At 32.6% G+C, this 25797-nt stretch overlaps 1 protein-coding gene across 2 annotated transcripts; it reads right to left on the reverse strand.

Moving 5' to 3' along the window:
* Positions 1–942: 942 nt before the first annotated feature.
* On the reverse strand, positions 943–25501 carry LOC131855026 (clavesin-2-like). 2 transcript variants are annotated; one of them, XM_059206236.1, is made up of 6 exons: positions 25441–25501; positions 11711–11876; positions 6731–6825; positions 5288–5432; positions 2700–2893; positions 943–1990 (listed from the first exon to the last, which is right to left on the reverse strand). In XM_059206236.1, the coding sequence occupies exons 2-6, from the start codon at positions 11859–11861 to the stop codon at positions 1691–1693; spliced, it is 885 nt and encodes a 294-aa protein (XP_059062219.1). In that variant the 5' UTR covers positions 11862–11876; positions 25441–25501; the 3' UTR covers positions 943–1690. The 2 variants fall into 2 exon arrangements, with proteins under 2 accessions (XP_059062219.1, XP_059062218.1); XM_059206235.1 differs by lacking the exon at positions 25441–25501 and adding an exon at positions 23140–23553.
* Between the last annotated feature and the right edge of the window lie 296 nt (positions 25502–25797).

Here is a 25797-nt window from a genome sequence, read left to right on the forward strand (position 1 = left end):
TCCTTAAAGTAGAGAATGATGGCATTTAAAAAAATAAATACAGATTATTATTATTACTTTTATTTATAAAATAAAAAAAGTATTTAATGTGACAATTTATCTTTTATATACGGCTTATATCATCAAAGTCTATTGCAATCCGATTGATTTAGGAATGCATAAATGATAAACATAATAATAGAAGATGCATAGATAATAAAAATTGGCAAAATATATCTAATTATTATCTATAGGTACATATATTTACACCCAAATAATAGGAACCTAGAGTTACACAGAGTATATAAGTAAGTATCACGATATCTGTGAGGTTAACTAAAATCTCTTATAAAAATCCCGTAGTTAGATTAGTTAGATAGGCAATACCATATTTGTCTCTCTTGATGATTCGACTACGTTGCACTAGTCAGCTCGTGACCACGGCCAGATACACTTAGACTTACTTACTTGTGGAATGAACTACCTTCCGGGGTTTTCTCATGAGACTACAGCATAGTTTTTGGGTTTCTTAAGGCTCGGAAATGCGCGTGTAACACTCCTGGTATTTCAGGCGTTCATAGGCTACGGTAACCATTAACGATAGCCACAATAGTAGTATAAAAAAAAATATCACAGTGATGTTATAATTATTTTGCTGTAAAAAGTTTTTGCCATAAAATGTTTTGCTATCAACGTAAGGCACATTTTACATAAGATTTGTTGCATATAAATTAATATACCTTCACAATTATTATCCTAGTTAGAGTTGACAGAAGCATTATTTACTGTCTACGTCGTGGTTAATCCACTTTACATGCCCATACTTCGCTAGGTTTGTTCTCTATATTTCTTTCACAGCAGAAATAAATCTATCATGATAGACAACGAGTCTGCTATCGTCTATTGTATTAATTTGATTTGTTCTCGATGCTTCTTTTACTGGAGAAATTAATCTAACATGATAGACGACAGACCTACTATCGACTGCTGTATTAATTTGATTTGTTCTCGAAGTTTCTTTTGCCGGATAAATACATCTAACGTGATGAGCAACGGGCTTACCATCGTCTATTGTATTAATTTGATTTGTTCTTGATGCCTCTTTTACAGGAGAAATAAATCTAACGATAGGCGACAGACCTACTATCGTCTGTTATATTAATTTGATTTGTTCTCAAAGTTTCTTTTGCCCGATGAATACATCTAACGTGATGAGCAACGGGCTTACCATCGTCTATTGTATTAATTTGATTTGTTCTTGATGCCTCTTTTACTGGAGAAATAAATCTATCATGATAGACGACAGACCTACTATAGTCTGTTGTATTAATTTGATTTGTTCTCGAAGTTTCTTTTGCCGGATGAATACATCTAACGTGATAAGCAACGGGCTTACCATCGTCTATTGTATTAATTTGATTTGTTCTTGATGCCTCTTTTACTGGAGAAATAAATCTAACATGATAGGCGACGAACCTACTATCGTCTGTTGTAATATTTTGGATTGTTCTCGAAGCTTCTTTAATTGGAGAAATAACTCGACCATGATCGACAACGACAGTATAGTATTAATTTGGTTTGCTCTTGATGTTTCTATTTCCAAAGAGGCTATAAATAAATTGACAAAGATTTTTGGTGTCTTTTGACTCTTAGATCTAAGGGATAGTAAACCCCTTCACATACCTATATAACATAGATTAACGCAATAACGTTACTCTTTTATAATATAACCTAAACGTTTCATTTCGATATCAAATTCTTTCGTTCTATATTTTTTAATTTTGTTCAGCCATGTACTATAGTTGCAATGCATCTTGCAGGTACCGCCGTATCTCTCCGGCAGACATTCGATTGGGATATGCTGCTGTAGAGACTTCAAATCGTGTCCGTGGAAGTAGATGTTGTTGACAAACTCCCGAGGGATGAACTTTTTGAAGAGATAAAAAAATGAGTTAAGTAGCCAGGAGTAGTTGATGAAGTGGCAGGTTTTCAGTCGGGCTGGTGTTGCCATCTGAAAATGGAAAAAGTACAAGTGATTAAACAAAGATAATTTGAATATAGAACATTAACCGACTATAAAATAAGGGGAAACTACTATATTCGTTAGTATTTATTATGTTAATTATCAAAACTCCGATTAAGAAATTTCTTTTTTATTTTTATAGTGTGGTTTTCAAACCAAACTTTTTGTAACTCATCTGTGTTTTTTAACGATTTAGTTTTTTTTTGTGCTGCCAAATAAGCCTGTAATTTAATAGAAATATTCATAATGAATTTTTGCACTGTTTGTTGTTTCATTTTGATTTGTTTGACTTTTCAGCTCCACTGCTTGGTCAACGTTTTCAATTTCCCTAGTGGCTATATGTTATATATGTATCTTATATGTAATTGTGACCAACTGAATTAATATCAATTAGTAAATATTAAAAAGTAATGCTATTACAAGCATTGTTTTTTGATATACATTTACAACAATTATAACACTCGTGTCGAGACGCTTCCAATACTACCTCTCAGATAACATACATTTAAGTTAAGTGTAAAGTTATAAGCTGTGTAGCACTCTGCTAAATAAATTTAAGTACAAAAAATAGTACAATTATTTCACTGGTAGGTGTAGTGAACACTACACGTGTTCGCTACACACATACATAGTACAGTGTTTTAGTACAAATATCAAGTGTTATTTCTTTTCAAACGATTTTGTTTGACATACTTACACCTAATAAAGAAACTATTTGATAAGCTACAGTAGGCGTTAAGGTAGCTGCGTGCCGCAATGTAATTCCTTCTAAATCAACGATGAGGGTGCCACCTAGTATTTGTAATTTCGGTTGTCTTGTCGCAATCTCGACTTGAGAGGCCCCTGCTTTAACTAGATCTTCTATAGGATACTCATTTGGATCCCAAGTTCCTGAAACATTGACAATAGCTAGATTATATTCTTCATACATACCGTCACAATTGTAATCTGAGGGTGCACCATTCCATTATCACCATTAAAAAACAGCTTTAACTAGATGATTATCTAGTTAGCGCTGTTTTTTAATTGTGCTCCAACGCTATACGGTTTACGTTGGCTAGGCACCGGTGGAGGATAATAAATGAGGTTAGATTAGTGTTTTTTTATTGATGTTTTGAGCTATAGTCAGGTGCTGAGACATGTATCACGTGGTACTCCAGTCCTGTAGATTGTGAAGGTAGATCCTGAAGTTAGTTGTACTAGCTGTTCCCGCAACTTTGTTCGCGTGGGGTAACTTGAACCGTTTACGCAGCGCACACAACGGAAGACCTCAAATATGAACCCCCTTTTTGCAAGTTTTCAGTGATACTTCGCTTCTATTGGTAGAGTAATGTTATACAGCTTAAAGCCTTCCTCGATAAATAGACTATCCAACACAAAAATATTTTTTCTATCCGAACCAGTAGTTTCTGAGATTAGCGCGTTCAGACAAAGAAACAAACAAACTATTCAGCTTTATAATATTAGTATAGACTAGCTGATCCGCGCAACTTCGTCTGCGTCTGCGCATATCCCCACCTGTTGCAATATTTACATTGCAGCTCCGCTCCTATTGGTCGTAACGTAATGTTATATAGCTTAAAGCCTTCCTCAACAAATGGACTATCCAACACAAAAATAATTTATCATTCAATAATTCAATTTATCAAATAATAAGTAGTAGAAATAGAAATAGAAATATAAATAAATTTATTCAAATAAACTAAGCACTTTTGAATAGTCAAGTTTTTTTTATTCTACCGCTTATTCGGAATGCAGATTCATCACAAGAAGAATAAGCAAGAAACTTGTGTGTTGCTCTTTTAAATAAATATTGATTTAGTTGTTAGATAGATAGATAGAATATACTTTATTTATAACACACAGTCAAGAAAAAGGCATAAACAATATATTCAAGGACAACATGTATAGTTACAATATAGTTCCTGAGGTTAGCGCAAACAAACAAACAAACTCTGCAGCTTTATAATATTAGTATAGATTTAAAATTCAAATTGCAATATAGAGTAACTAGACCAAGGTCTTGTGTAGAATATTCAAGCAGTGGCAATTTAGATGCGTTCATGTAAGTAATTAAATTTACAAATATTGCATGTCTCATGAGGAAAATATTCTGGTATGCAATAACGATCTAGGTTCAACATTTATATTTTAACGAAATAAATTTATTGATTTCATTTGATATCGTATTTTAAATTTAGAGAATTTAAGAACCATGCGTCCCATCCGTAAATACCATTGTCGTATTTCGTTAAATTAATAACACCATTACTAGCAATGTATGTCAGGTTGACCTCTACGTGGTTAGCCCTGGAAATCGTGATAAATTTCTGGTGAATTTACTAAAATAGGCTAACTGACTTAACCTCATGCTCATCTTATCATCCTCTATTGGTGCCCCGCCAGCGTAAACATTAGCGCAAGCGGGTAAAACAATATCATTCATTAAAAAATAACCGTTGAGAATTTACACACCGCCATCTAGAATTCCGAGCAAGCAGAGCCTGAGCAGAACTCATGTTATGAGTACTTGAGAACTAATAGAAATATATATTAACATAACATAATATATATTAACAATCATACTCAATTACTCATGAATACAAATGTTTATACCGTGCGAGGAATCGAATCCGCAGTCATTGGAAGTGAGGCGGTGCGCTAAACCGCTAGACTACCAAGGCCGTCAAACAAAGATTTTTAATGTATATATACGGACAAATCACATATAGTTGAATTGCATGTAGGTTGAGATGTACAACGGGTGTTAAAAAACAAATAAAAATAATTTATTCCTGTAGAATATTTTAGCCACTAATGAACGTAATTATTGTTATATTATATTATTATTTTTCTTATCGTATTATTAATATTATAAATACGAAAGTCACGTAGAGAAGAAGAAAGAGTATGGATGGACGTTTGTGTTACTCTTTCACGCACAAACTACTGAACGGATTTTGTTGAAACTTTACAGTGATATAACTTATACATAAGAATAACATAGGCTATTTTCACGAGGATGAAACCGCGGGCACAGCTAGTGTATTAATATTTTTTCTCTATCCATCTCCAGTTTAATATACAGATTCAACTGAGAACTGGCAAGAATCTCTTTTTCTTTTTTTATGATTTTCATAAGCCAAGAGCTGTACTCTTGGCTTTTGACGACGCTTGCCATTGCCACTTTCCATCAGGTGAGCCGTTTGCTATTTTAGTTACATAATAGAATAATGTCAGATGAAAATTAGTAAATTGCATATATTATTGTGTAAGTATATTCACCAAATCTGAATATGGAGAGGCGTCCAATATCAGGGCGGTCATATATGGTCCCTTCATACGCGTCCTTCACTTTCTCCAGGGACCAGAGGTCCACATCCTGCCATAAATACGGATACTGCTCCCTGAACGTGCAGTAACGGACCAACTGTAATAAAAGATAAGTGAAACTTTAGAATGTTTTCGCAAATAAACAATAGTCTCATATTGGGTCGTGGATTAATGGTTTTCTCCACAGGACAGAGACTCCAAAGGACTGTTCAAAACTGGTCAACACGAATCCTCAATTTTATTAGTGACTAGCTGTGCCCGTGACTTCGTCCGCGTGGAATTTAACTTTATTTTTCTAAAGCAAAAATAGCCTAAGTTACTCCTTATTACATCAGCTACCTGCCAAAAAAAGTCCCGTCAAAATCGATCCAGCCATTTCAGAGATTAGCCGGAACAAACAGACCGACAAAAATTTTAAAAAGTGTTTTTTGTGTATGTATCCTTTTATTTATATTCATATGCATGTAGTAAAAAACGGTTATTTCAATATTACAAACAGACACTCCAATTATATTTATATGTATAGATGAAAACATGGATAACAACCTAAAATTTAATACAACAGAGCGGTAGCTCACATTGTTTTTTTATTTTACTGTGGCAAAGAAGCATGTGGCCTACCTGATAGTAAACGATTACCGTAATCTATAGACGCCTGAACACAAAATGTCACGTCGCGTTGCCGACTCTTCGAAGGTTTCTTAACCTTAATATAACCTCTTTGAAAAACCTCATGCTGTAGTTTATCTAGAAAACCGCAGAGCGGGAAAAAGCTCCTCTGAAACCGCACTGTTCGAAACCACTTAGGTTCTAGCGTGTGGGGAGGAATCGCTGTCGATGGCGAGCGATGCGGTGGTAAAAGGTCGAAGCCATCACGTCGAACAATTCTTAGGAACACAGTCTGTTGTATATTCGGTACAATACATAGTGATGCGAGATCTAGCCTCAAGCTAAGTGGTTCGATACCGCTAGAGAGATCGGAATCATCGACGATTGTCTGTCCTACATTGTATTCAAATATACATAGCAAAATATGGCAGTTGACTATACTTCTAAGTTTCTCATTTGGGAGAATAGTAAAAAATGGTATGGTAGAAAATATCTAAACAAATATAAAAAATCGAAGCTGTTATTTGTAAATTCAAATTAATAGATTTTGACTAAATACATATGAAAATACGGCCTATAAGTATTTTTTTTTACTTGCCTGTCTGTTTTAATCTTACTAATCTCTGAAACGGCTGAACCGATTTGCATGCGACTTTCACTCGCAGATAGCTAATGTTGTACGGAGTGACCTAAGCTACTTTTAGACATATTCTAGAAATTTTATTTATATTATTTCCATGGGGTCGAATATTAAATATTTAAAATATAATATATATGATAGTTTACCAGCCTGTGTGCTTTTGGTATGATATAATTTCTGGCCCGTAGAAATCTCAGCAGGAATTTGTCATCAGTTCTGTATGGCGTACATTCGCCGCGATCTGCAATGTATAAACAGTTTTATAAATATGGGTAGAAATATACGTTAAAATACTACATATTAATACCTGAAGCAAAACCTTTTTACGAAAATTGTGCGGATTGAGTATGAAATTTCGCACACATAAAGTTTATATAGAGAATGCTAATATATATTATTGCAATATTTTTTTTTGCATGTGATTATGCAAAAAAAAAATATTGCATCAATAAAAAATCATTACACACACTACCAGATATTTGACATATACACGCATAGAAATCTTTGACGTTAATAATATTCAAAAATTTAATATATTTAATAGTCGAAACTCTATTAAATAGCTAACACTAATATGTAATAATATATGCTAACATTTACCTGCATACATGAACAGCACCAGATACTTTCATCATACACGTTATTATCATTCTTACACGTTATTATATGATACCACTGATACCACTAATGCGTTGCCATTCTGTGTACTAAGATGTTATGCTTCTTACCCTGTAATTTCACTGCCGTATTATGAACTTATGTTGCCGTATGAACATGATGGAATTGAATGGAGAGGTAGTCAACAGTATCTTATTTATTATTTTTCTTACTTCTTTTTTATTAAGCAAGCTATTAGGCAGTGAAATTGGTGGGACTGAGGATCGAGTTTATTACTAGAGTTACTAGAATATAATAGAAAATCATTTATTTAAATAAACTTAACCATTTTTGAATAGTCGTAGTTATCATACTTTTAATCTACCGCTCATTCGGAGAGCTGTCGCATCACAAGGAGAATGTACAAGAAAGTTCTAACTTTACATTTTTTAAGTCGAAACAAAACATACAAACTGTCTGTCTGAATACAAACTATTATTAAATAAGTCTGACTAATTATTTACTGACTACTAAATTAGTCTGAATACAAACTACCAACTAGCACTAATTTATTAGGGTCAAATATTAAACACATAATAAGATTAAACCAGTCGTAGTAATTATTATTTACTTGGAGTTAACACTTTGTTATTCGCGTTATTAATTTAAATGAGACATCTTTCTTAAGTCTGATGTCATCCAAATAACAAAAACCCCCAAAAATGTTTACATTCGTAATGAAAAAGTTGTATTGTTCGGATTTACCTGTTAACATTAACACCTTTTCTATGCAGCGTGGAAAAACCCATCAAATTATTAAACAAAACAAGACATGTGAATACAACGGGGTTCAATAGATGCATAAGAGTTTTAATAACATTATAATAATAATAATAATGTTTATTGAACTAATATTTAGTACACCCTTGTTAATATTCTCACATAAATAAAATTGCTTAGTAAATACAGCAGTGTTTTGTACACGTTTACTTTATAGTTAAACAATTCAAATAATATAAAACAACAAACAAAACAAGTAACAAAATAAATTTAAGTCCTTATTAAATCATGCTGATGAAACAAATATCACTTCTAAGTAGTTAGATAATAATTTGTATGTTAAATTGGACACAATCCTTATTTTGCAGAATTATAGTGGGTACATAATAAACAGCATACAGCAGGTGCTAGCTTTTATTAAAAACTGTTACGGCAAGGTAATGAGTCAATCTCGGTTCATACTAATGATACATTTAAATATAGGCTCTAACATTATTTGTTAGATGTATATAGAGATATAATGAAATATATTCTAAACAGCATGATATTTGTGATTAATGATATCCAATGCATAGAACCTCCAATCAATCCCTCGTAATTTAAACGAAATCACGATGATCTGAGACGAGGTTCGAACCCATAGCGGTGACCTCAGACTAAAGTTATATCCGTCAGGCAGTTGATCTTCAGCAGCTCCATAAGTCCTTCCGCGGGTTTGGAGTGTTATCTGTACAGCCAGCTGCAGCTAACAGCAATACAATAGGTCGAAAAATCTGCATAGCTTAGAACAGGGCTTCCCAAACTTATTCGTATTGTGACCTTGACTTTGCTATTTTTTTGCGACGCCCCTCAACCCAGCCCTGTTAAATACCCAATTCTAGTACTAGTCCAGTAATAGTTTATAAGAAAAACCCTATTCTTCAAATAGTGCTTTACTGCGCCCGACGCTCTCTCCACTCGGTCGCAAAGTCGCGTCGACGCCGACGAGCCTGAATCAAAGTTTAGGGAACCCTGGCTTAGAGATCAAAGATTGAATAATACATTCCGATCACTGTCTTACGACAATTGACTGACGATCACCAGCAGTATAGGATGGTAACAATGACGACATCGCGCATGATACTGAATACATTAATTCGTATCTCGACCTCATCACGGATAAATCATCAGGTCATTTTCAACAGGTCACGCATAAAATAAATCTTGGGACATCATTACTTAATATATTGCGTAAACGAAATAAGATTAAGAGTAAATAAATAAAAAAAACAGGTTTCGGTGCATCAGATATCATGTTCTGATCAGTATTTCGTCAGTTTAACGCCGAATCTCGTTATACTTACATCATTTAAATTTACATAGTTATATTAAGCACCTACTTATATATTTGATACTAGCTTTTACCCGCGGCTTCGCTCGCACTAAATCGTATTGTCTGTGAGTGACAGAAGAAAATAATAATAAGTATAGAGATTTATAATTTCATAACTGGCTGTTGGTGCTGAAGTAGCAAAATGTTGATATTTTTTTTATATATAAATATTTGATTTTTTAAATAAATAGTATCCTATGTTCGTTTTAATACCTTCTTGATGCGTGAAAGCTTAACAAATATGCCTAATTTCACATTTGTAATATTAGTAACGAATTAATAAATATTATTATTCTTTGTAAAGTACCGATATAATATTGGTTAATTTTGTACCTCGTTGAAGTGGAGCCTGTTTTAAGTTAATGTTTTTGTAATTAAGTATTTCTGATTCCTGCGACACAAGCCCTGAGCTTAGTGCAGGGATTGCTGTTTAATGTCTTGTCTACAACCATTAATGTAATGTGTACAAATAAATAAATAATTTGTAATATTGACGGAATTTGATTTGAATTTTTCTAAATTATATTACTGATTCTGTTTGATTTTATTTGAACTAACATCTAAACACACAAAATACCTTTATTAGGTTATTAGCTTTTTTATTTTTATGTAATTGGAAACAAAGAGGACGTCCTCCAGCTTACCTGGTGGACAAACATGAAATTGCCCGATACTACAATCCAGGACAGATTGTCCTGACGCTGACCTACATAAAAATTGAAGGAGAGCTGATGACAGACCTATAAAATGGTCGATTAATAACAATTTTAAATTTTTTTTTTGAGTCAAATATAAATATATAATAAGATAAAAATCTTGTGTCGCATGTGTGATAAGCACAAGCAGACCAGTCCCTACAAGCAGCACTCGTTCACGAGTATGACGGATGAGCCAGTCATCACTGCGCGCGACCATATTTTAGGGCGCTCAATGACCCGGCCCACTACGCCGCCACATGTATGGACATTTTAGTGAGCATGACTACTCATTCCACTCGACCACGTCACAGCTACTTAAAATTATAAGCAGCAATAATTTATTATTTGAAACAAATAAGGATTATATTATTATCAATTTGAATCATTTTCACAGCTTTTGCTGTTTTTTTTTACACTTATTATTATTATGACCCATCTGATGGTAAATGATAACCGTTACCTGTATACAACGGTAACGGTTATCATTTACCATCATTTACCAAAACTACTAGCTGTGCCCGTGATTTCACCCACGTGAAATTGATAGCCTATGGATTATTCTGATGGATAAGCTATATTATTGAAAGGTTTTATGAAAATCCATTCAGTTATTTTAGCTTTAAAGAGTGAAAACATTCATTGACCAATACAAACAATGAAATACAAAATACAAATGTTTGTAACGTGTGAGGAATCGATCCCGCGACCATCGGAAGTGTGCTAAACCGCTAGACCATCGAGGCAATCAATATCTTGAATATCATCTTGACAAATAATAATAATATTTATATTTCTTAACAATGCATTGACACGACTTTCGGTGTAAAATTAGATAGCTGTTTTTTTTAACTGTAATTATTTGTTGCTATGATGGCTATAAGGCCACTCTCTATCCACAGTTGACAGTGTACTTATGGCCGTTGTAAATGTAATAGCTTTCACCAAATTCGTAGAGCACTCATAAAACTTTCACAATGTTGACCTACACGCAAAGTGAATATGAAAAAAACTGCATTGATACAAAATCAATTTAGTTTTTATACACTAACTATACTACCCGGCTTTGCACGGATGCAATGCTGATACTAAACTAAACTAAATAATAATAAAATAATAATCTCAGGACAATACACACAGCGCCTTACTTACTTAGATACTTTTTTTTTGCAAATACATACATATTATACATAGAAAACACCCAGACCGATACAAACAATCATACTCATGAATACAAATGTTTGTACCGTGCGAGGAATCGAACCTGCGACCATCGGTTTTAAGGACATTTATAATTTAAACATTATAAATAACATTGAAGTGTCTATTTGTAATTTCACATAAATGGTTCTTCACTAAATGCTAATATACTAAATAATATACGGTACTAGAATGAAAAAAAATGTTTCTATGTTCTTGGTAATCTCTGAAACAGCTGGATCGATTTTGACTCGAAAACTATGTACATGTAAGGAGTAACTTATTAATATAGCCATATTAATTATAGAATTTTTATTTATCATTCACTAAAAAAAAACACCATGTTTTCGTAGGAATGTGCATGGTAGATTCTTTAGGCCTTCAATAACGTAAAAGAAATTTTAATATAATTATATCTTTTTCTTTCTTTCCTTACGAAACACAATAAAATTGACAACACAACTAGTGTTGTTGTTACTCACCTTCTATCATATTTCGAAGCTCCTGAATCGACTCAGACCTGGTGGCCACATTCTCATGGCACAACTCCGAAGCTAGAGCCAGAAACTCCTCATTCTCTTCTGTATTCAACACTTCAGCCTCGAATCCTATTTCGAGGAAGCTCTCGAACATTATGCAAGCCTGGTCCTGTAGGAACAAATAGTGCTTTTTTTGTTATTGGAATGGCAAACAAACTTATAATAAACCCACAATAGCGACTCTTACGGCGACTCTTTTGACGACAGCCGTGATAACGTGATGTCCGTAGTGCATCTGGCGGGCATACAACATGTTATCATGTGATTCATGCGTTGGCATTCCAGAAAAAATTGTCATGTCTCTAATCTTGTAATTTAGCTGCAGCTACACCTAAACATCTATTTTTTTATTACAAAAAATAAAATCCTATTTTTGTAATTTTACCTACATAACACTTATTTCGTCTGCTTTATCAGAAATAAAATAAAACTATATGTCCGTTGTTGCAATACAAACTCTTATCTTAGTTAAACATTAAAATCCGTTTAAGTTAAAAGGTATACATTTTGTATATACACTTCCACATCTATACATATAAATAAAATTGGAGTGTTGTAATATTGTTGTTGTTAATATTATTATCTTGTAATATTATTATTGTTGTCTGTTTGTAATATTGAAATAACCGTTTTTTACGAAATGCATATAAATATATTTATATTGTATAGTGGAATTTTATTTTATTTTTCTAAAATAAAAATAGCCTTAGTTACTCCTCATTACATCAGCTACCTGCCAAAAAAAGTACCGTCAAAATCGGTCCATTTCAGAGATTAGCTGGAACAAACAGGCAGACAGACAAAAATTGTAAAAAATGTTAGTTTGGTGTATGTAACGTATTTACGTTACATACACCAAACCTGTTTGTAGCTGATGTAATGAGGAGTAACTAAGGCTACTTTTATTTCAGAAAAATAAAATAAAATTCCACGCGGACGAAGTCGCGGGAACAGCTAGCTTACAATATTACTATGGAAGTATAGATTAGTAACTATATAAATAAACAATGATATCAAATCTTTCGTCTGTATAATATTACTCTGTGCAGTAATAATTTTTCATACAAAATCGGCCACACTTCTATTTTCAACTCTAACTGATATTATGCCTGTGAATGACCTTACTAAGGTTTTCTATGAATGTTGATATGTTTGTTTATACCGCCTACTAATGGCAAACCTTACTATGTTATTTGTACCGTTGTCACTGAAGCGAAATGCCTGTTATTTTGTGTTTGTAGAAATATTTGTCTGTTTTTGGATTTCATATCCACGATGTAGCAACTAGTAAATCACTAGTAAGTATTATTATATTCATATTTTATCAAGAACGTAACTAATATAAGCAGAGCTTATGTTATGTGTACTAGACAATTGGTATAAATACTAAAACACAGTTGTTTTGTAAATACATACATAATATATCTTGAAAACACCCAGACCGATACAAATAATCATACTCATGAATATAAATGTTTGCACCGTGCGAGGAATCAAACCCGCGACCTAGTAAAGCGGTGTGCTCAACAACTAGACCACTGAGGTCGTAATTCTATACCTAATTATTCTAATTAGACTACATATAGTTGTGACGTAAAAAAAAATCAAATACACAAGAATTCCGTCTTTAAAAGATATGAAAAAAAAAACATTAATACTCATCTATTAAAAAAACCACGCAACAAACAAATAAGAATCTATAGTCGTAAAAACATGAGACAAAAAACAAACATGTACTAATAATAGTAGGTACATGTTGAGCTGTCAATTCTTACGACAGTAATTAGTACTAATTTTTATGAATATAATTTGTAAAAAAATCGATTATTATTCATAAATAGATTTTTTATAATTTATAAAAAAAATGAAAAATTTTCTTTTAAAAAACATGAGTAACTTGATCTGTGGTGACCTAAATAAAGTAAAGTATAAACAAGTATAAAATATATTAACTGGCGCAAAAAATGAAGTTATTGAAATATTATTATTTATATGCAAAAGAGAAAATTAACGATTTAATCGATTATTATTCAATAAAAATTTATGAATTATAATATAATCAGTCATTGTGTAAGTAAAAAATCTATTAATCTATACATATAAATAAAATTGCAGTGTCTGCTTGTAATATTGAAATAACCGTTTTTTCCCCATGCATATGAATGTTCCAAACAATTTTTGTCTGTCTGTTTGTTCCGGCTAATCTCTGAAATGGCCAGACTAAGCTAGTTAATAATAAAATTTAAAAGACAGTACCATACATATTCATATCCTAAATATTGGTTAAGAAGCCTTTCTTGCAAAGTATTGTTTAAAGTTTTAAACAATACTCCTCGCATTTATATTAATTTTTATGTTTATTAAGGGCTAATGCATAAAAAAATGCAAAGAACCCGTAGAAAAATTTTTGACTTATGGAACGGCTGAGTATCAGCTGTTAGGGTGCTCTGCAGAAACAAACGTATAGGCCATTCTCCAAAACGAAACGTTAGCGCGTTCCAGATTTCACACAGCGCCATCTATTGGTACGGCGGGCAAACTAAACCCGTTTCTGCCGCACGATTGGTAAAGTTCGAATTTCGACTCTATCCGTTAATGAAATAAGAGTGTTGGATTGTATATTTATTTTACAAACGTTTGTGGATGTTTTTTTTTATTATTTCTTCAGAGTTTGAGTTATAAAGTACGTACAATTAAAGTAATACAGTATTCAGGCCACAAAGAAACTGATTTCAATCGTATTACTCTTATTAACTCAGAAAATACTAGTTAAATATTGACTAAATTTATACGGGATCACATGAAAAGCACCTGCTTGCAAATAAAAAAAGTATAATCATAATATACTTATATAGAAAGCCGTTAACTTTAGCCGTTAATTTTAATTTCATTTAGATTCAATTTATATTTTTTATTATTATCCGGACAAAGAATTAGTCTAGCCATTCAAAAAGGGAACGCTGCCAGTATCTTCGGAACTTTGTCTAACGGGACGCCTTTTAATTATATTTATTAAGGTTTTTAATTTTAGGTTCTTAGTTGTACAATTAAGTTATGTAAATAAATTTGAGAAGTTTCCTTATTTATTTCCACTTATTATATGCATCACCTACTCTATTTTTATAAATTAAAATTGAAGAGATTGCATTAACAATAAAACCGCCTTTTGCCCTTACTTTTATATTCAATGTTTTAAGTTTCTTAATTTCTTTCTATTTTAATGAATGTTATAAATAAATAAAACTATATTTGTTGCCGATGTGTTCTTTACACGCCAGTTCACATGTTGAGCGGAGCGTGTTTATTCGTAAAAACTCGCCCTTGACCAATCAGATTTTTTTGAGTGGTAAACGACGGAGGCCCCGCGTCGACCTTTGACGAAATTTTGCTCTCAATAGGTTAAGCCGGAGGAGAGTATTTTTTTTTTTTATTGAGGATTTTGGGCTATTATTGTCATATGTTAACACCTGTAGCATTACGACCTATATAGATCTATTGTGCTCGCCATTTTTCAAAGTTCGCTGCCAAGGCCCGTCAGAGTCATGAATTGAAGGATATTCTTAGGAGCGATGGTTTTATCTCCTCAGGATATGGTGTATACTTTACATTATGAGTGAACTAAAACCACATAGGTTGTGTCATTACATATCTTATGTGGTTTCCCAAAATTTGCCAGGCAGAAGAGGAAAGGCCACTGCGTTTCCTCCTGTACCTGGCAAAATCTGCAGATAGGAGTATTTTCACAAAGAGTGTAAATCTGATCTCTAAGATCATACTCACTTCGGACTCCGTTCTATAGAATAGTGTGTGGGATTTTTTTTTATTTTTACACAGTGGCGTTTCCTCTTCTTTCTGGCATAATCTGTAGATAGGATTATTTTTACAAAGAGTGTAAATCAGATCTCTAAGATCATACTCACTTCGGACAGCGCTCAATAGTATAGTGTGTGGAATTTTTTCATTTGTACGCAGTGGCGTTTCCTCTTCCTCTTTCCTCGTATTTTTACAAAGAGTGTAAATCTGATCTCTATGATCATACCGGCTTCGCACTCTGCTCAATAGTACAGTGTGTGGATTTTTTTTATTTGTACAGGTGATAGAAGTGTTGGCCGTTTAATATTTATGAGTTATATAAGTTAGTATAATGTTGTGTTAGTTCATACCAATTATCTTATCTCATGGTACTAACTTAATTTACATTTTTTATACTTCTCCTTTATGTGCCGTCTCCTACCGGAGGTTGGCGATCATCCTGGCGATCTCAATTTTGTCCACCGCTATTCTGAACAAGGATCTGGTGATTCTGGAGATTCTTTAGCCATGAAGGCGGCGCCTGCCTGGTCTTCGCCGGCCCTGGCTTATTCCTTAGATAATTAATTGTAAAAGACCATATTTTTTTATTACGCATTATATATACCGTAACTTCCTACGTTTTATGATAACCAACACTCCAAGTCTTTTTTCTAAAATGGATAGCACACTCTCAATTCGCACTCTATCTCTCCACGATATCTTCAACATTCTCCTGTACACCCACATCTCGAATGCTGTAATTTTCTTACACATGGATTCTGTAAGTGCCCACTATTCGACTCCGTACAAGAGAACGGAAAACAGATAACAGCGTGCCAAACTAATACGAGTTGCAATTTTCAAGGAGCGATTAGTGAGTAAACCACTTAGTTTTATGAATGTACTCCGAGCATTTTGTATACTAACTTATCTTATCATACTAACATAAATACTAGACATAGTCTAATCACTCCTCTCCATCCTAAGGTTGCCTGGAAGAAATCGCTATTTAGCGATAAGGCCGCCCATTGTTACCTCTATATTATAATTATGTTGTTTTTCTTTTTATATTTGAAGTAGATATTAATTTATGTAATTATTCTTTCTGTGAGAGGAACAATAAAGTGTTTTTCATTCATAAATCTTGCATTTTGATTTAATACGAACTTTTCTCGAATATATAAGGTGCTACCTAACTACTAGCATAGATAAAATAATCTACTTGTTGTGGTGGGGTTCTTTTCTGTTGAGATGATATGTGAGATGATATGTTTACTAATAAATAATATGTATGTTTGTAACAGAAGAATTGTATTGTCCTTTTTATAATATTTTTACAATAATGTCAATCAGTATTTGACAACAACTAGGTACTATTATAAAATCGTAATCGGTGAGGAGGCCGTATATACTCGTAACACTACTACTAACTAATTCTGAAATCTATTGTGATATATATGATGGCCTCGGTTAGCGATTTAGCACAACGCCTCACTTCCGTGCAAACATTTGTATTCAGGAATATAATTGTTTGTATCTGTCTGAATATTTTCTACGGATATCATATATGTATTTATAATAAAAATATCTACTCATATCAGTTGGCTAGTACCCATAAGACAAGCTCTGCTTACTGTGGGACTAGATGGAAGTGGGTAATTATCCAGGGTTATGTAGTACTAGCTGACCCGCGCAACATCGTCTGCGTTTCATTTTCCCACCTTTTACAATAATTTTCATTGCATCTCCGCTTCTATTGGTCGTAGCGTAATGTTATATAGTTTAATGCCTTCCTCGACAAATGGACTATCCAAAGTAGTTCTTGAGATTAGCGCGTTCATTCAAACAAACAAACTCTTCAGCTTTATAATATTAGTATAGATTATTATTATTTACGTCTAGAATTTGTTCGCAGACGTATCGACATCTCCGAGATACATATACATTGTTTAGAAAAGCATGATCATTACGTCTCAATGTCAAATTGCAAATATGTCAGTATGCACATATGTACCTACTACAGAATACAATTGTTGCGTGCAGCCTGTCAATTGTATTCTACGTTGATACGTAGAATACAATAATTATCAGGAAATATAGTTTCTTACTTAAGCTGACACTCTACGTAGTAAACATTTCAATATTTACGAATACGGTGAAATCACCAAACACAGACAACTATAAAAGAAATTATGATGATGAAGATTTTTAAACGGAAGACAATAATTTGAAAGAAAGAAAGCAAAGAAAAAGAAAGAAAGAAAATTGTTTATTTGGTACGCTGAAAATATTTTTTTAATTTTAATTTACATTTTATCGGTTTATATTAATTTTACAGTACCAAATAGGTCTCCACTCAGCATATGTCGTGACGGGGTGTCACGACGCTGGATTTCTGCGGATACCTTCTTAGATAATAAATATAATAACATAATAATAATATTTGCGGACAATTGTACATGTGTTTAGTATTACAGCTTCTTGGAGCAGTATGAAAGCAAGTGGGCATGGTTGTAATATCTTGAGGCTAGTGTGTAAGTATGTTGAATTTAACTGCCATTGTATTTAATTATTATTACATCAAATAGTTGACTCCGCTTTTCCTCAGTATTATAGTGTCAAAGTTGTATAACCTAAACTTAGCAGAAAACGTAATAATAATAATAATATGAACCCCGGCCGATTGTGCTTATGCCGGGGGTAAGTTGCCGTCTCCCCTCCTTAAGAGAGGAGATGAGAATTTTTTAAGTTTAAGAAATAAATAGTGAATTGTCCTGAGAAGATTCTCAGGACAATTCACACAGAGCCATCTAGACCCAAGTTAAGCCAGCTGTAGCTTGTGTTATGAGTATTAGATAACTGATACAAACACATAGATATTTTTTTGTTCGTAAATACATACATATTATACATAGAAAACACCCAGACCGATACAAACAATCATACTTATGAATACAAATGTGTGTGCCGTGCGAGGAATCGAATCTGCGACTAACGGACGTAAAGCGGTGTGCTAGACTGCCAGACCACCGAGGTTGTCAAAAAATAAAGAGCCTCGTCAACGTAAACAAAACATCAATTACAAAACAGCTGAATTATATTTAACAATTGCATCTTATACTCATCTACTAATCGTTTGAACTATAAAAAGTAATTTTTGCCGGTCCGGCAGTGATTACGGTTAAATGTACAGTTAACTATACTTTGAACTGGTACGTATAGAAATAGTAAAAGTGAGTCATTGTTATTTTGTTTTTGTTATTGTATTTCATGTACCTATCTAACCCACAGTCTTATAATATTAAACTAATATTTTATACGTGAAAGTATGTAATATTATGTTATCTGTGGTGAAAGTTTGATAGAGGAATGGATATTTGTTAGTCTTTCACAAAACTACTGAACGGATTTTGATAAACTTTACAGTAATATAGCTTATACGCCAGAATAACATATAAGCTACAAATTTCGAATGAAAACACATCATATTATTATTAAGTTTTTAAAAGATTTCAATTCAAAGGGGGATCAAAATTACGACGGCCTGACCTGAGCCGATCGTCGAATTTCAATAGTAGCCTAAGTTACTCTTTATAACATTAGCTACCTGCCAATAAAATCCCGTCAGAATCGGTCCAGCCATTTCAGAGATTAGCCGGAATAAACAGACAGACAAAAATTGTAAAAATGTTATTTTGGTGTATGTAACGTATTTATATTCATATGCATGTAGTAAAAAACGGTTATTTCAATATTACAGACAGACACTCCAATTTTTTTTATATGTATAGATGTATAGATGAGTGATTAAATAATTTATTGTAAGCTAAAGTTGGGTGTCACCCACACACACGTGACTGGTGACACACGTGACTGGTCCCATTAAATGCAGTTTCATCATTCTAATTAGTATAATTATGATGACTAGTTCATACTAATATACCTACCTAATATGCATATATATATATTTATTGACTAGCTGTTCCCGCGACTTCGTCCGCGTGGAATTTATTTTCATACTTTTTATTCTAAAATAAAAAAAACATCTATAATAAAAGTAGCCTAAGTTACTCCTTATTACATCAGCTACCTGGCAAAAAAGTCCCGTCAAAATCGGTCCGACAGACAGACAAACAAAAATGATAAAAAATGATATTTTGGTATATGTACCGTATATATATTCATGTGCATGAAGTAAAAACAGTTATTTCAATATTATAAACAGACACTCTAATTTTATTTATATGTAGATATAGATGATGGTTGTACTTGGATTACAAAATCATTATTTTAAACATATTGTACAAAATTATTACATCTCAATGTTATTTATTTGCATAGATTAAATAACATTGAAGTGTCTATTTGTAATTACAAATTAGCTTTACTTTAAATGCATATGAAAGATTACAGGGTACTTACATCAAAAAAATATTTAAAAATGTTTTTCTGTTCTTGCTAATCTCTTGTGTATGGTATAAAGTTTGTAAGTATGGTATGATAGAGGAATGGATATTTGTTAGTCTTTTACAAAACAACTGAACAGATTTTGACGAGACTTTCACTCACAGTTAACTAATGTTATAAGTAGTTACTTAGGCTACATTTCATTTTAGAAGTTATATATTTGATGATTACAAAAAGAGGGTGCAAACTGACGTAGTCGGTTAGATATAATTTTCAATTGAGTTTCTTGCCAGTTGTTCTCAATCAAGTTTTCCCTATCGTCCAGTTATACAGATACTAAATTGGACGATGGGGAAAACTTATAAATAAAAATTTGACGTTCATTAGCGGCTAAAATATCCTACATGAATAAATTATTTTTAAATTTCAATTTGAATTCCCTTATATTAATGTACAAATTTCTGGTCGACCCACACCCGGTTCCTCCGGGAAAGTACCATGATTAATTCATGGTGAACTCGCACCCAACCAACTAAACCGTACTGACTATACAGCTATTATTATCGTCTAGTATTTGTCACTCCATATTGATATTCATCTACATCGATATTTATTACTCGATGTTTATCTAATATCGATAATCCCTAATGTCACAAATTGTTCCAGAAAATTAAAAAAACTATATTGAAATTACTTTTACCCACAAAATTATTTTTTGTTCCGTGACAGATACATTAAAAAGATAATTTCAGTTATCTGTAGAATTAATAATTGAATGTCATTAACTCCTTACATATTCTGTGGTAATTTTCTTGAATGAATTTCATAAATAAATGAATGCATAAAAATGCATTTAAATATTAAAATATAATAGTTTCCGCAGTCGATTTCATTAGTGTGGCCTTAATAGATAGGGATGAAGCAATGGCTCCTTCAGGGTGGGAGAGGGAGGGGGGGGAATGGGGGTCAAGACACCCCCCTGAGCCCAGGACTAAGGCGGACCACTAATTGAACATAATGATTTTATATATATATTTTGTCACCATACAGATTTTATGTACCTACATACCTTCAATATTTAATTAATTATATTTAAATAGTGCTTCTCTGGATGTCTTCAAACGAAGATGGCGATATGTACCTACGTGTGTACAATAAAGAACAAATATTTTTAAGTACAGTTAATAAAATACATACTTTTTACTTGTATCTATTGTTGTCAAAAATAAATTGCAAGTTCTTGCCTTTACCACGACTATGTGACCCCCTCCTGGTGCCATAGCTGGATCCGCCCTTGCGATGAAGATAACCTTTACCCTCCATCCCAAACATACTACTATGTATTAACAAAATTTCATGGTGATCGATTAAGTCGTGAAAGTGTAACGATTAACAAATAAAAAAACATGCTTTTCTACTTTTAATCAGATTGACCGCCACGTGGATGAACAGAAAACACTATCATGATGGACTCACTGACCTAACCTCATGCTCATCTTATCATACTCCACTGGTGCTCCGCCAGGGTAAATCGTTAGCACAGGCGGGTGCACTATTCCATTATCATCAATTTAAAAAAACATATAACTATATTATGTACTAGCTGACTTCGTCCGCGTGGAATATAAATTTAGTTTTCTAATATAAAAGTAGCCTAAGTTACTCCTTATTACATCAGCTACCTGCCAAAAAAAGTCCCGTCAAAATAGGTCCAGCCATTTCAGAGATTAGCCGAAACAGACAGACAGATAGACAAATTTTTTTAAAAATGTTAATTTGGTGTATGTACCGATTTATATTAATATGCATGTAGTGAAAAATGGTTATTTCAATATTACAAACAGACACTATAATTTTATTTATATGTATAGATTTAATAGTGAGCGAGTTGGTAGGCGGATTAATGACGTCATATAGTTAGCCTTTACTATAAAAAAAATTACGATACTCTAAATAGCATAGCAAATATTGTTATATAAATATTAGCACAATCTTAGACTGTTCGTTTAATTTCAATAGCGTTGCAAATAGTTACGTAAACATTTTATCGTTATAGATTTACAAATAGTAGGGTAACAATTTGCTTCTTTTTTAAAGCTTAAGAAATGCTTATTTACCAGAGTATTCTAATACTGTTGGCCGCAGCTGACCTTTAAAACACCACCGAACGGTAGGGGCGAGTGCAGGTGGCACTTAAAACTCGCGGAAGGACTTATGGAGCAGCTGAAGGCCAACATGCAACAACAAAAGGCCTAGATTCGACTTTAATCTGAGTGCACCGATAGGAGTTCGAACCTCGACTCGCTGTCGTAATTTCTCGTTTGAATTGGACGGGATTGTATCGGAGGGGGTATAAAATGCTGCATCCGCCTGCCGTATGTGATAGCGGGGCACCAGTATCCGATGATAGGATGAGAATGAAGTCAGATCAATTAGCCCATCATGACAAAATCACTAGGAACTAATAACAATTATTTCCATGTGAAACCTCGTGGAGTTCGACCTAACATCCATACATATAAATAAAATTGGAGTGTTTGTAATATTGAAATAACCGTTTTTTACTACATGCATATGAATATAAACACTGTACATACTTACCAAAATATTTTTTTTACAATTTTTGTCTGTCTGTTTGTTCTGGCTAATCTCTGCAATGGCTGGACCGATTTTAACGGGACTTCTTTTGTCAGGTAGCTGATGTAATAGGGAGTAACTTATGTCACTTTTATTTTAGAAACATTATTTTATTTTAGAAAAATAAAGTATAATTCCATGCGGACGGAGTCGCGGATACAGCTAGTAATACGTAACTAGCAATGGGATCATTACTCCTCCCTAACAAAAAAAAAACACTTCTCCCGTGAAACCATAGTACAACCAGCGACCAAAAACCAAGTCCGATCCTGTCTCTTGTTATTTAATTTTACCCTAAAATCCGGGATGTACCACCAAAATTAGGACAACTGGCAACCCTAATAAAAGTTCATTTTTTAATTGGTTTTATCTAACTGCCAAGTTCAATATTAATAGATTTCTCGCTTCTATAGCGTAATGTTAATTAACTTGGTACATTTCCATTGATAGGTATACACAAAGCAAAACCTATTCTGTATTCATATTTTTTTCATTATAATAATTATTTACTATATCAATATAAATATGTTACTTACTTATTTGCTTCGTTATTACATCCAATTAGTAATATATACACTATAATACACTCATAATTGTCAAAAATCCACTCATAAACTCTTCTACAATAACGGATTATTTAAAAACAAAACACAACTACATTTTTTTAATAACAAACCACATTAAAAACAAAAGAATATCAACACTTTATGAATAAAGAAACACATAACACATCCTTGTGGCTAATATTGAAGGAACTTCCGTATTGTAACTAAATAGATTAAATTTAAATAAATTTGCACTGACAAATCTACATAATATATTTATTTAAATAACTTTAATGCACGTAAGTACATATTGCGGACTTAACACCTGATGGCTATTTCTACCAGTCAATCATGAGTTGTGAAGAGATAAGTTGTTGGCGGTGCAATATATTTTATCGTGGTTATGACCGGCGGACTGACAGACTACTGTATAGCAATACGAACGTATAATGAATAGTTCTAAACTCGAGACACGTTAAAAGTTAAACCGAGTACTCGCTGCGTCACCGTTCGAACACGTCACGCCTTCGATATCAAAATATAAACAATAATACATACATATTTATTTGCAATTCCAATTCAAACGGCCTCGGTGGTTTAGCGGTGCAGCTTTACTTCCGCGGGTTCGATTCCTCGCACGGTACATACATTTGTTTGTATCGGTCTGATTGTTTTCTATGTATATTATGTATTTACATAAAAAAAATATATCTGTAGGTATGTATTATATCAGCTGTCAAGTACCCATAACACACGCCTTAGTCTAAATTGGGTCTAGATGGCGCTGAGTGATATGTCCTGAGATTATTATTATTATTATGTACTAACTATATAGGCGAAATCGTCCGCGTGGAATTTAACTTTATTTTTCTGAAATAAAGGTAGCCGAAGTTACTCCTTATTACCTCAGCTACCTTCCAATAAAAGTCCCGTCAAAATCGGTCCAGCCATTTCAGAGATTAGCCGGAACAGACATACAGATAAACATTATAAAAAAAATATCTATGTATTTATATCAGTTGTCCAATACACGTAACACAGACTCTGCTTACCTTGGGATTCAGGGATATCATTATTAATAAATAAAATAATTACCTACCGCCCATTAGGAAAACAGAATATCAAATTAGAAGAATACGAAAGAAACTATATGTTCCTCTTTAAACAAATGTACAGTTTTAAGACGATTAATTAGTAAATATTGATGTTAGTATCCTTAATTTTTTTTCTTAAAACGACGCATCGCAAATATTGACTTTAGTAATATATTTTTTTCTCAGCTATTTTGTAGAATACAAATTGACAAATAACACGAATTAATAATAGTTTTAAAATACATTTTGACAATACTATCTGTCCCGTTAAAATACATGAAATAGTTTTTACCTAAAATTACTAGTGTACCAGAATATATGAAGAGATAACGATATATTTACTAGGAGAGTCTACGTGATATACTTAGAGTTGCTAATCCTCTGTAATATAATGAAGCATTATTTTTGTAATCATTAATTTATTCTTTTATTTTTTTGTATTTAAATTAAAATATAATTAGAATAAGAAAAAGTTCATTTATCAACTCCTAGTAACATAAGTAATCAGATGACATAGTAAAAAAGTAATCAATATTCAATATGTTATACTAAATAAGTTTATTAAATGAAAACTTAATTAAAATATACTTACTTATTTATAACAATACTACATCCAGTAGTTTTCTTAATTACAATGATCATCTCAATCCAATATAAATAGGAAACAACGGCACAACAATGTATTCAAATTAAAAAAGAAACATTAAAAATTTCATGCTCCCACACTAATTTGAACCGTATAATAGATATAATCATAAACAAACATCGTTCTTATCGTGTACATACAAACAGACTGTCCTCTACCGGCCCGTGCATCTAATGAAAACTTCTAAACATAACACCGTAATAAAAAGGTATAGTCTCGTTTCGTCACTGTATCAATGCGTCAGTTTGATATATTTATTCTATAAATTAAAAAAAAATATTTGTATTGGATTAATAAAAAAAAAGTAGTTACCCGTTTTTTAAGTATCACGTATAAAATGCTAGATCATTAGTAAAATATAAAAAGCTAAATATTATTTTTTAAAAAATCCTCCCGTTGCACACAATGCTAGTTCAACATAATAATGTAAACAAGTGAATATCTATTTCATTATACGTCATTTAAATTATCTTTCAACTTAATCACTTGTTTATTCTACACATAGTATTATCTCAGTTTGTTACAATACACAAAAAGAAAAGAAATACTAACAAATGCCCCGTCTTTGAAGAAATAACTTGTACACAAATTGTTATTATTATATTTTATAACTTGTACTTGTATCACAAATGTACGCGTTGCGAGGATGGCAGAATGTGACTGCCCTTTGATTACGACTTTGTTATGTTGATAAGTTTTATCAGCGGCTTCAATAAGACTGGATAATTATACATATTCTGATTTCATATTTATACGAGTATAAAATCTGTGTGGGAGATATAAAAAGATAATTTTCTTTTAATCAAAATATTCCTGTAGTTCTATTACAGACTCTTATGATATGACAAAACTACCGTTAGTTTGGAATGCTTTGACTAGAAACTCAGCTCTTATTATTTTGAAATGAGA

The sequence above is a fragment of the Achroia grisella genome, unplaced genomic scaffold (genome assembly GCF_030625045.1).
Source record: "Achroia grisella isolate CSIRO2021 unplaced genomic scaffold, CSIRO_AGI_Agris_v1 utg1295, whole genome shotgun sequence".
Classification (NCBI taxonomy): domain Eukaryota; kingdom Metazoa; phylum Arthropoda; class Insecta; order Lepidoptera; family Pyralidae; genus Achroia; species Achroia grisella.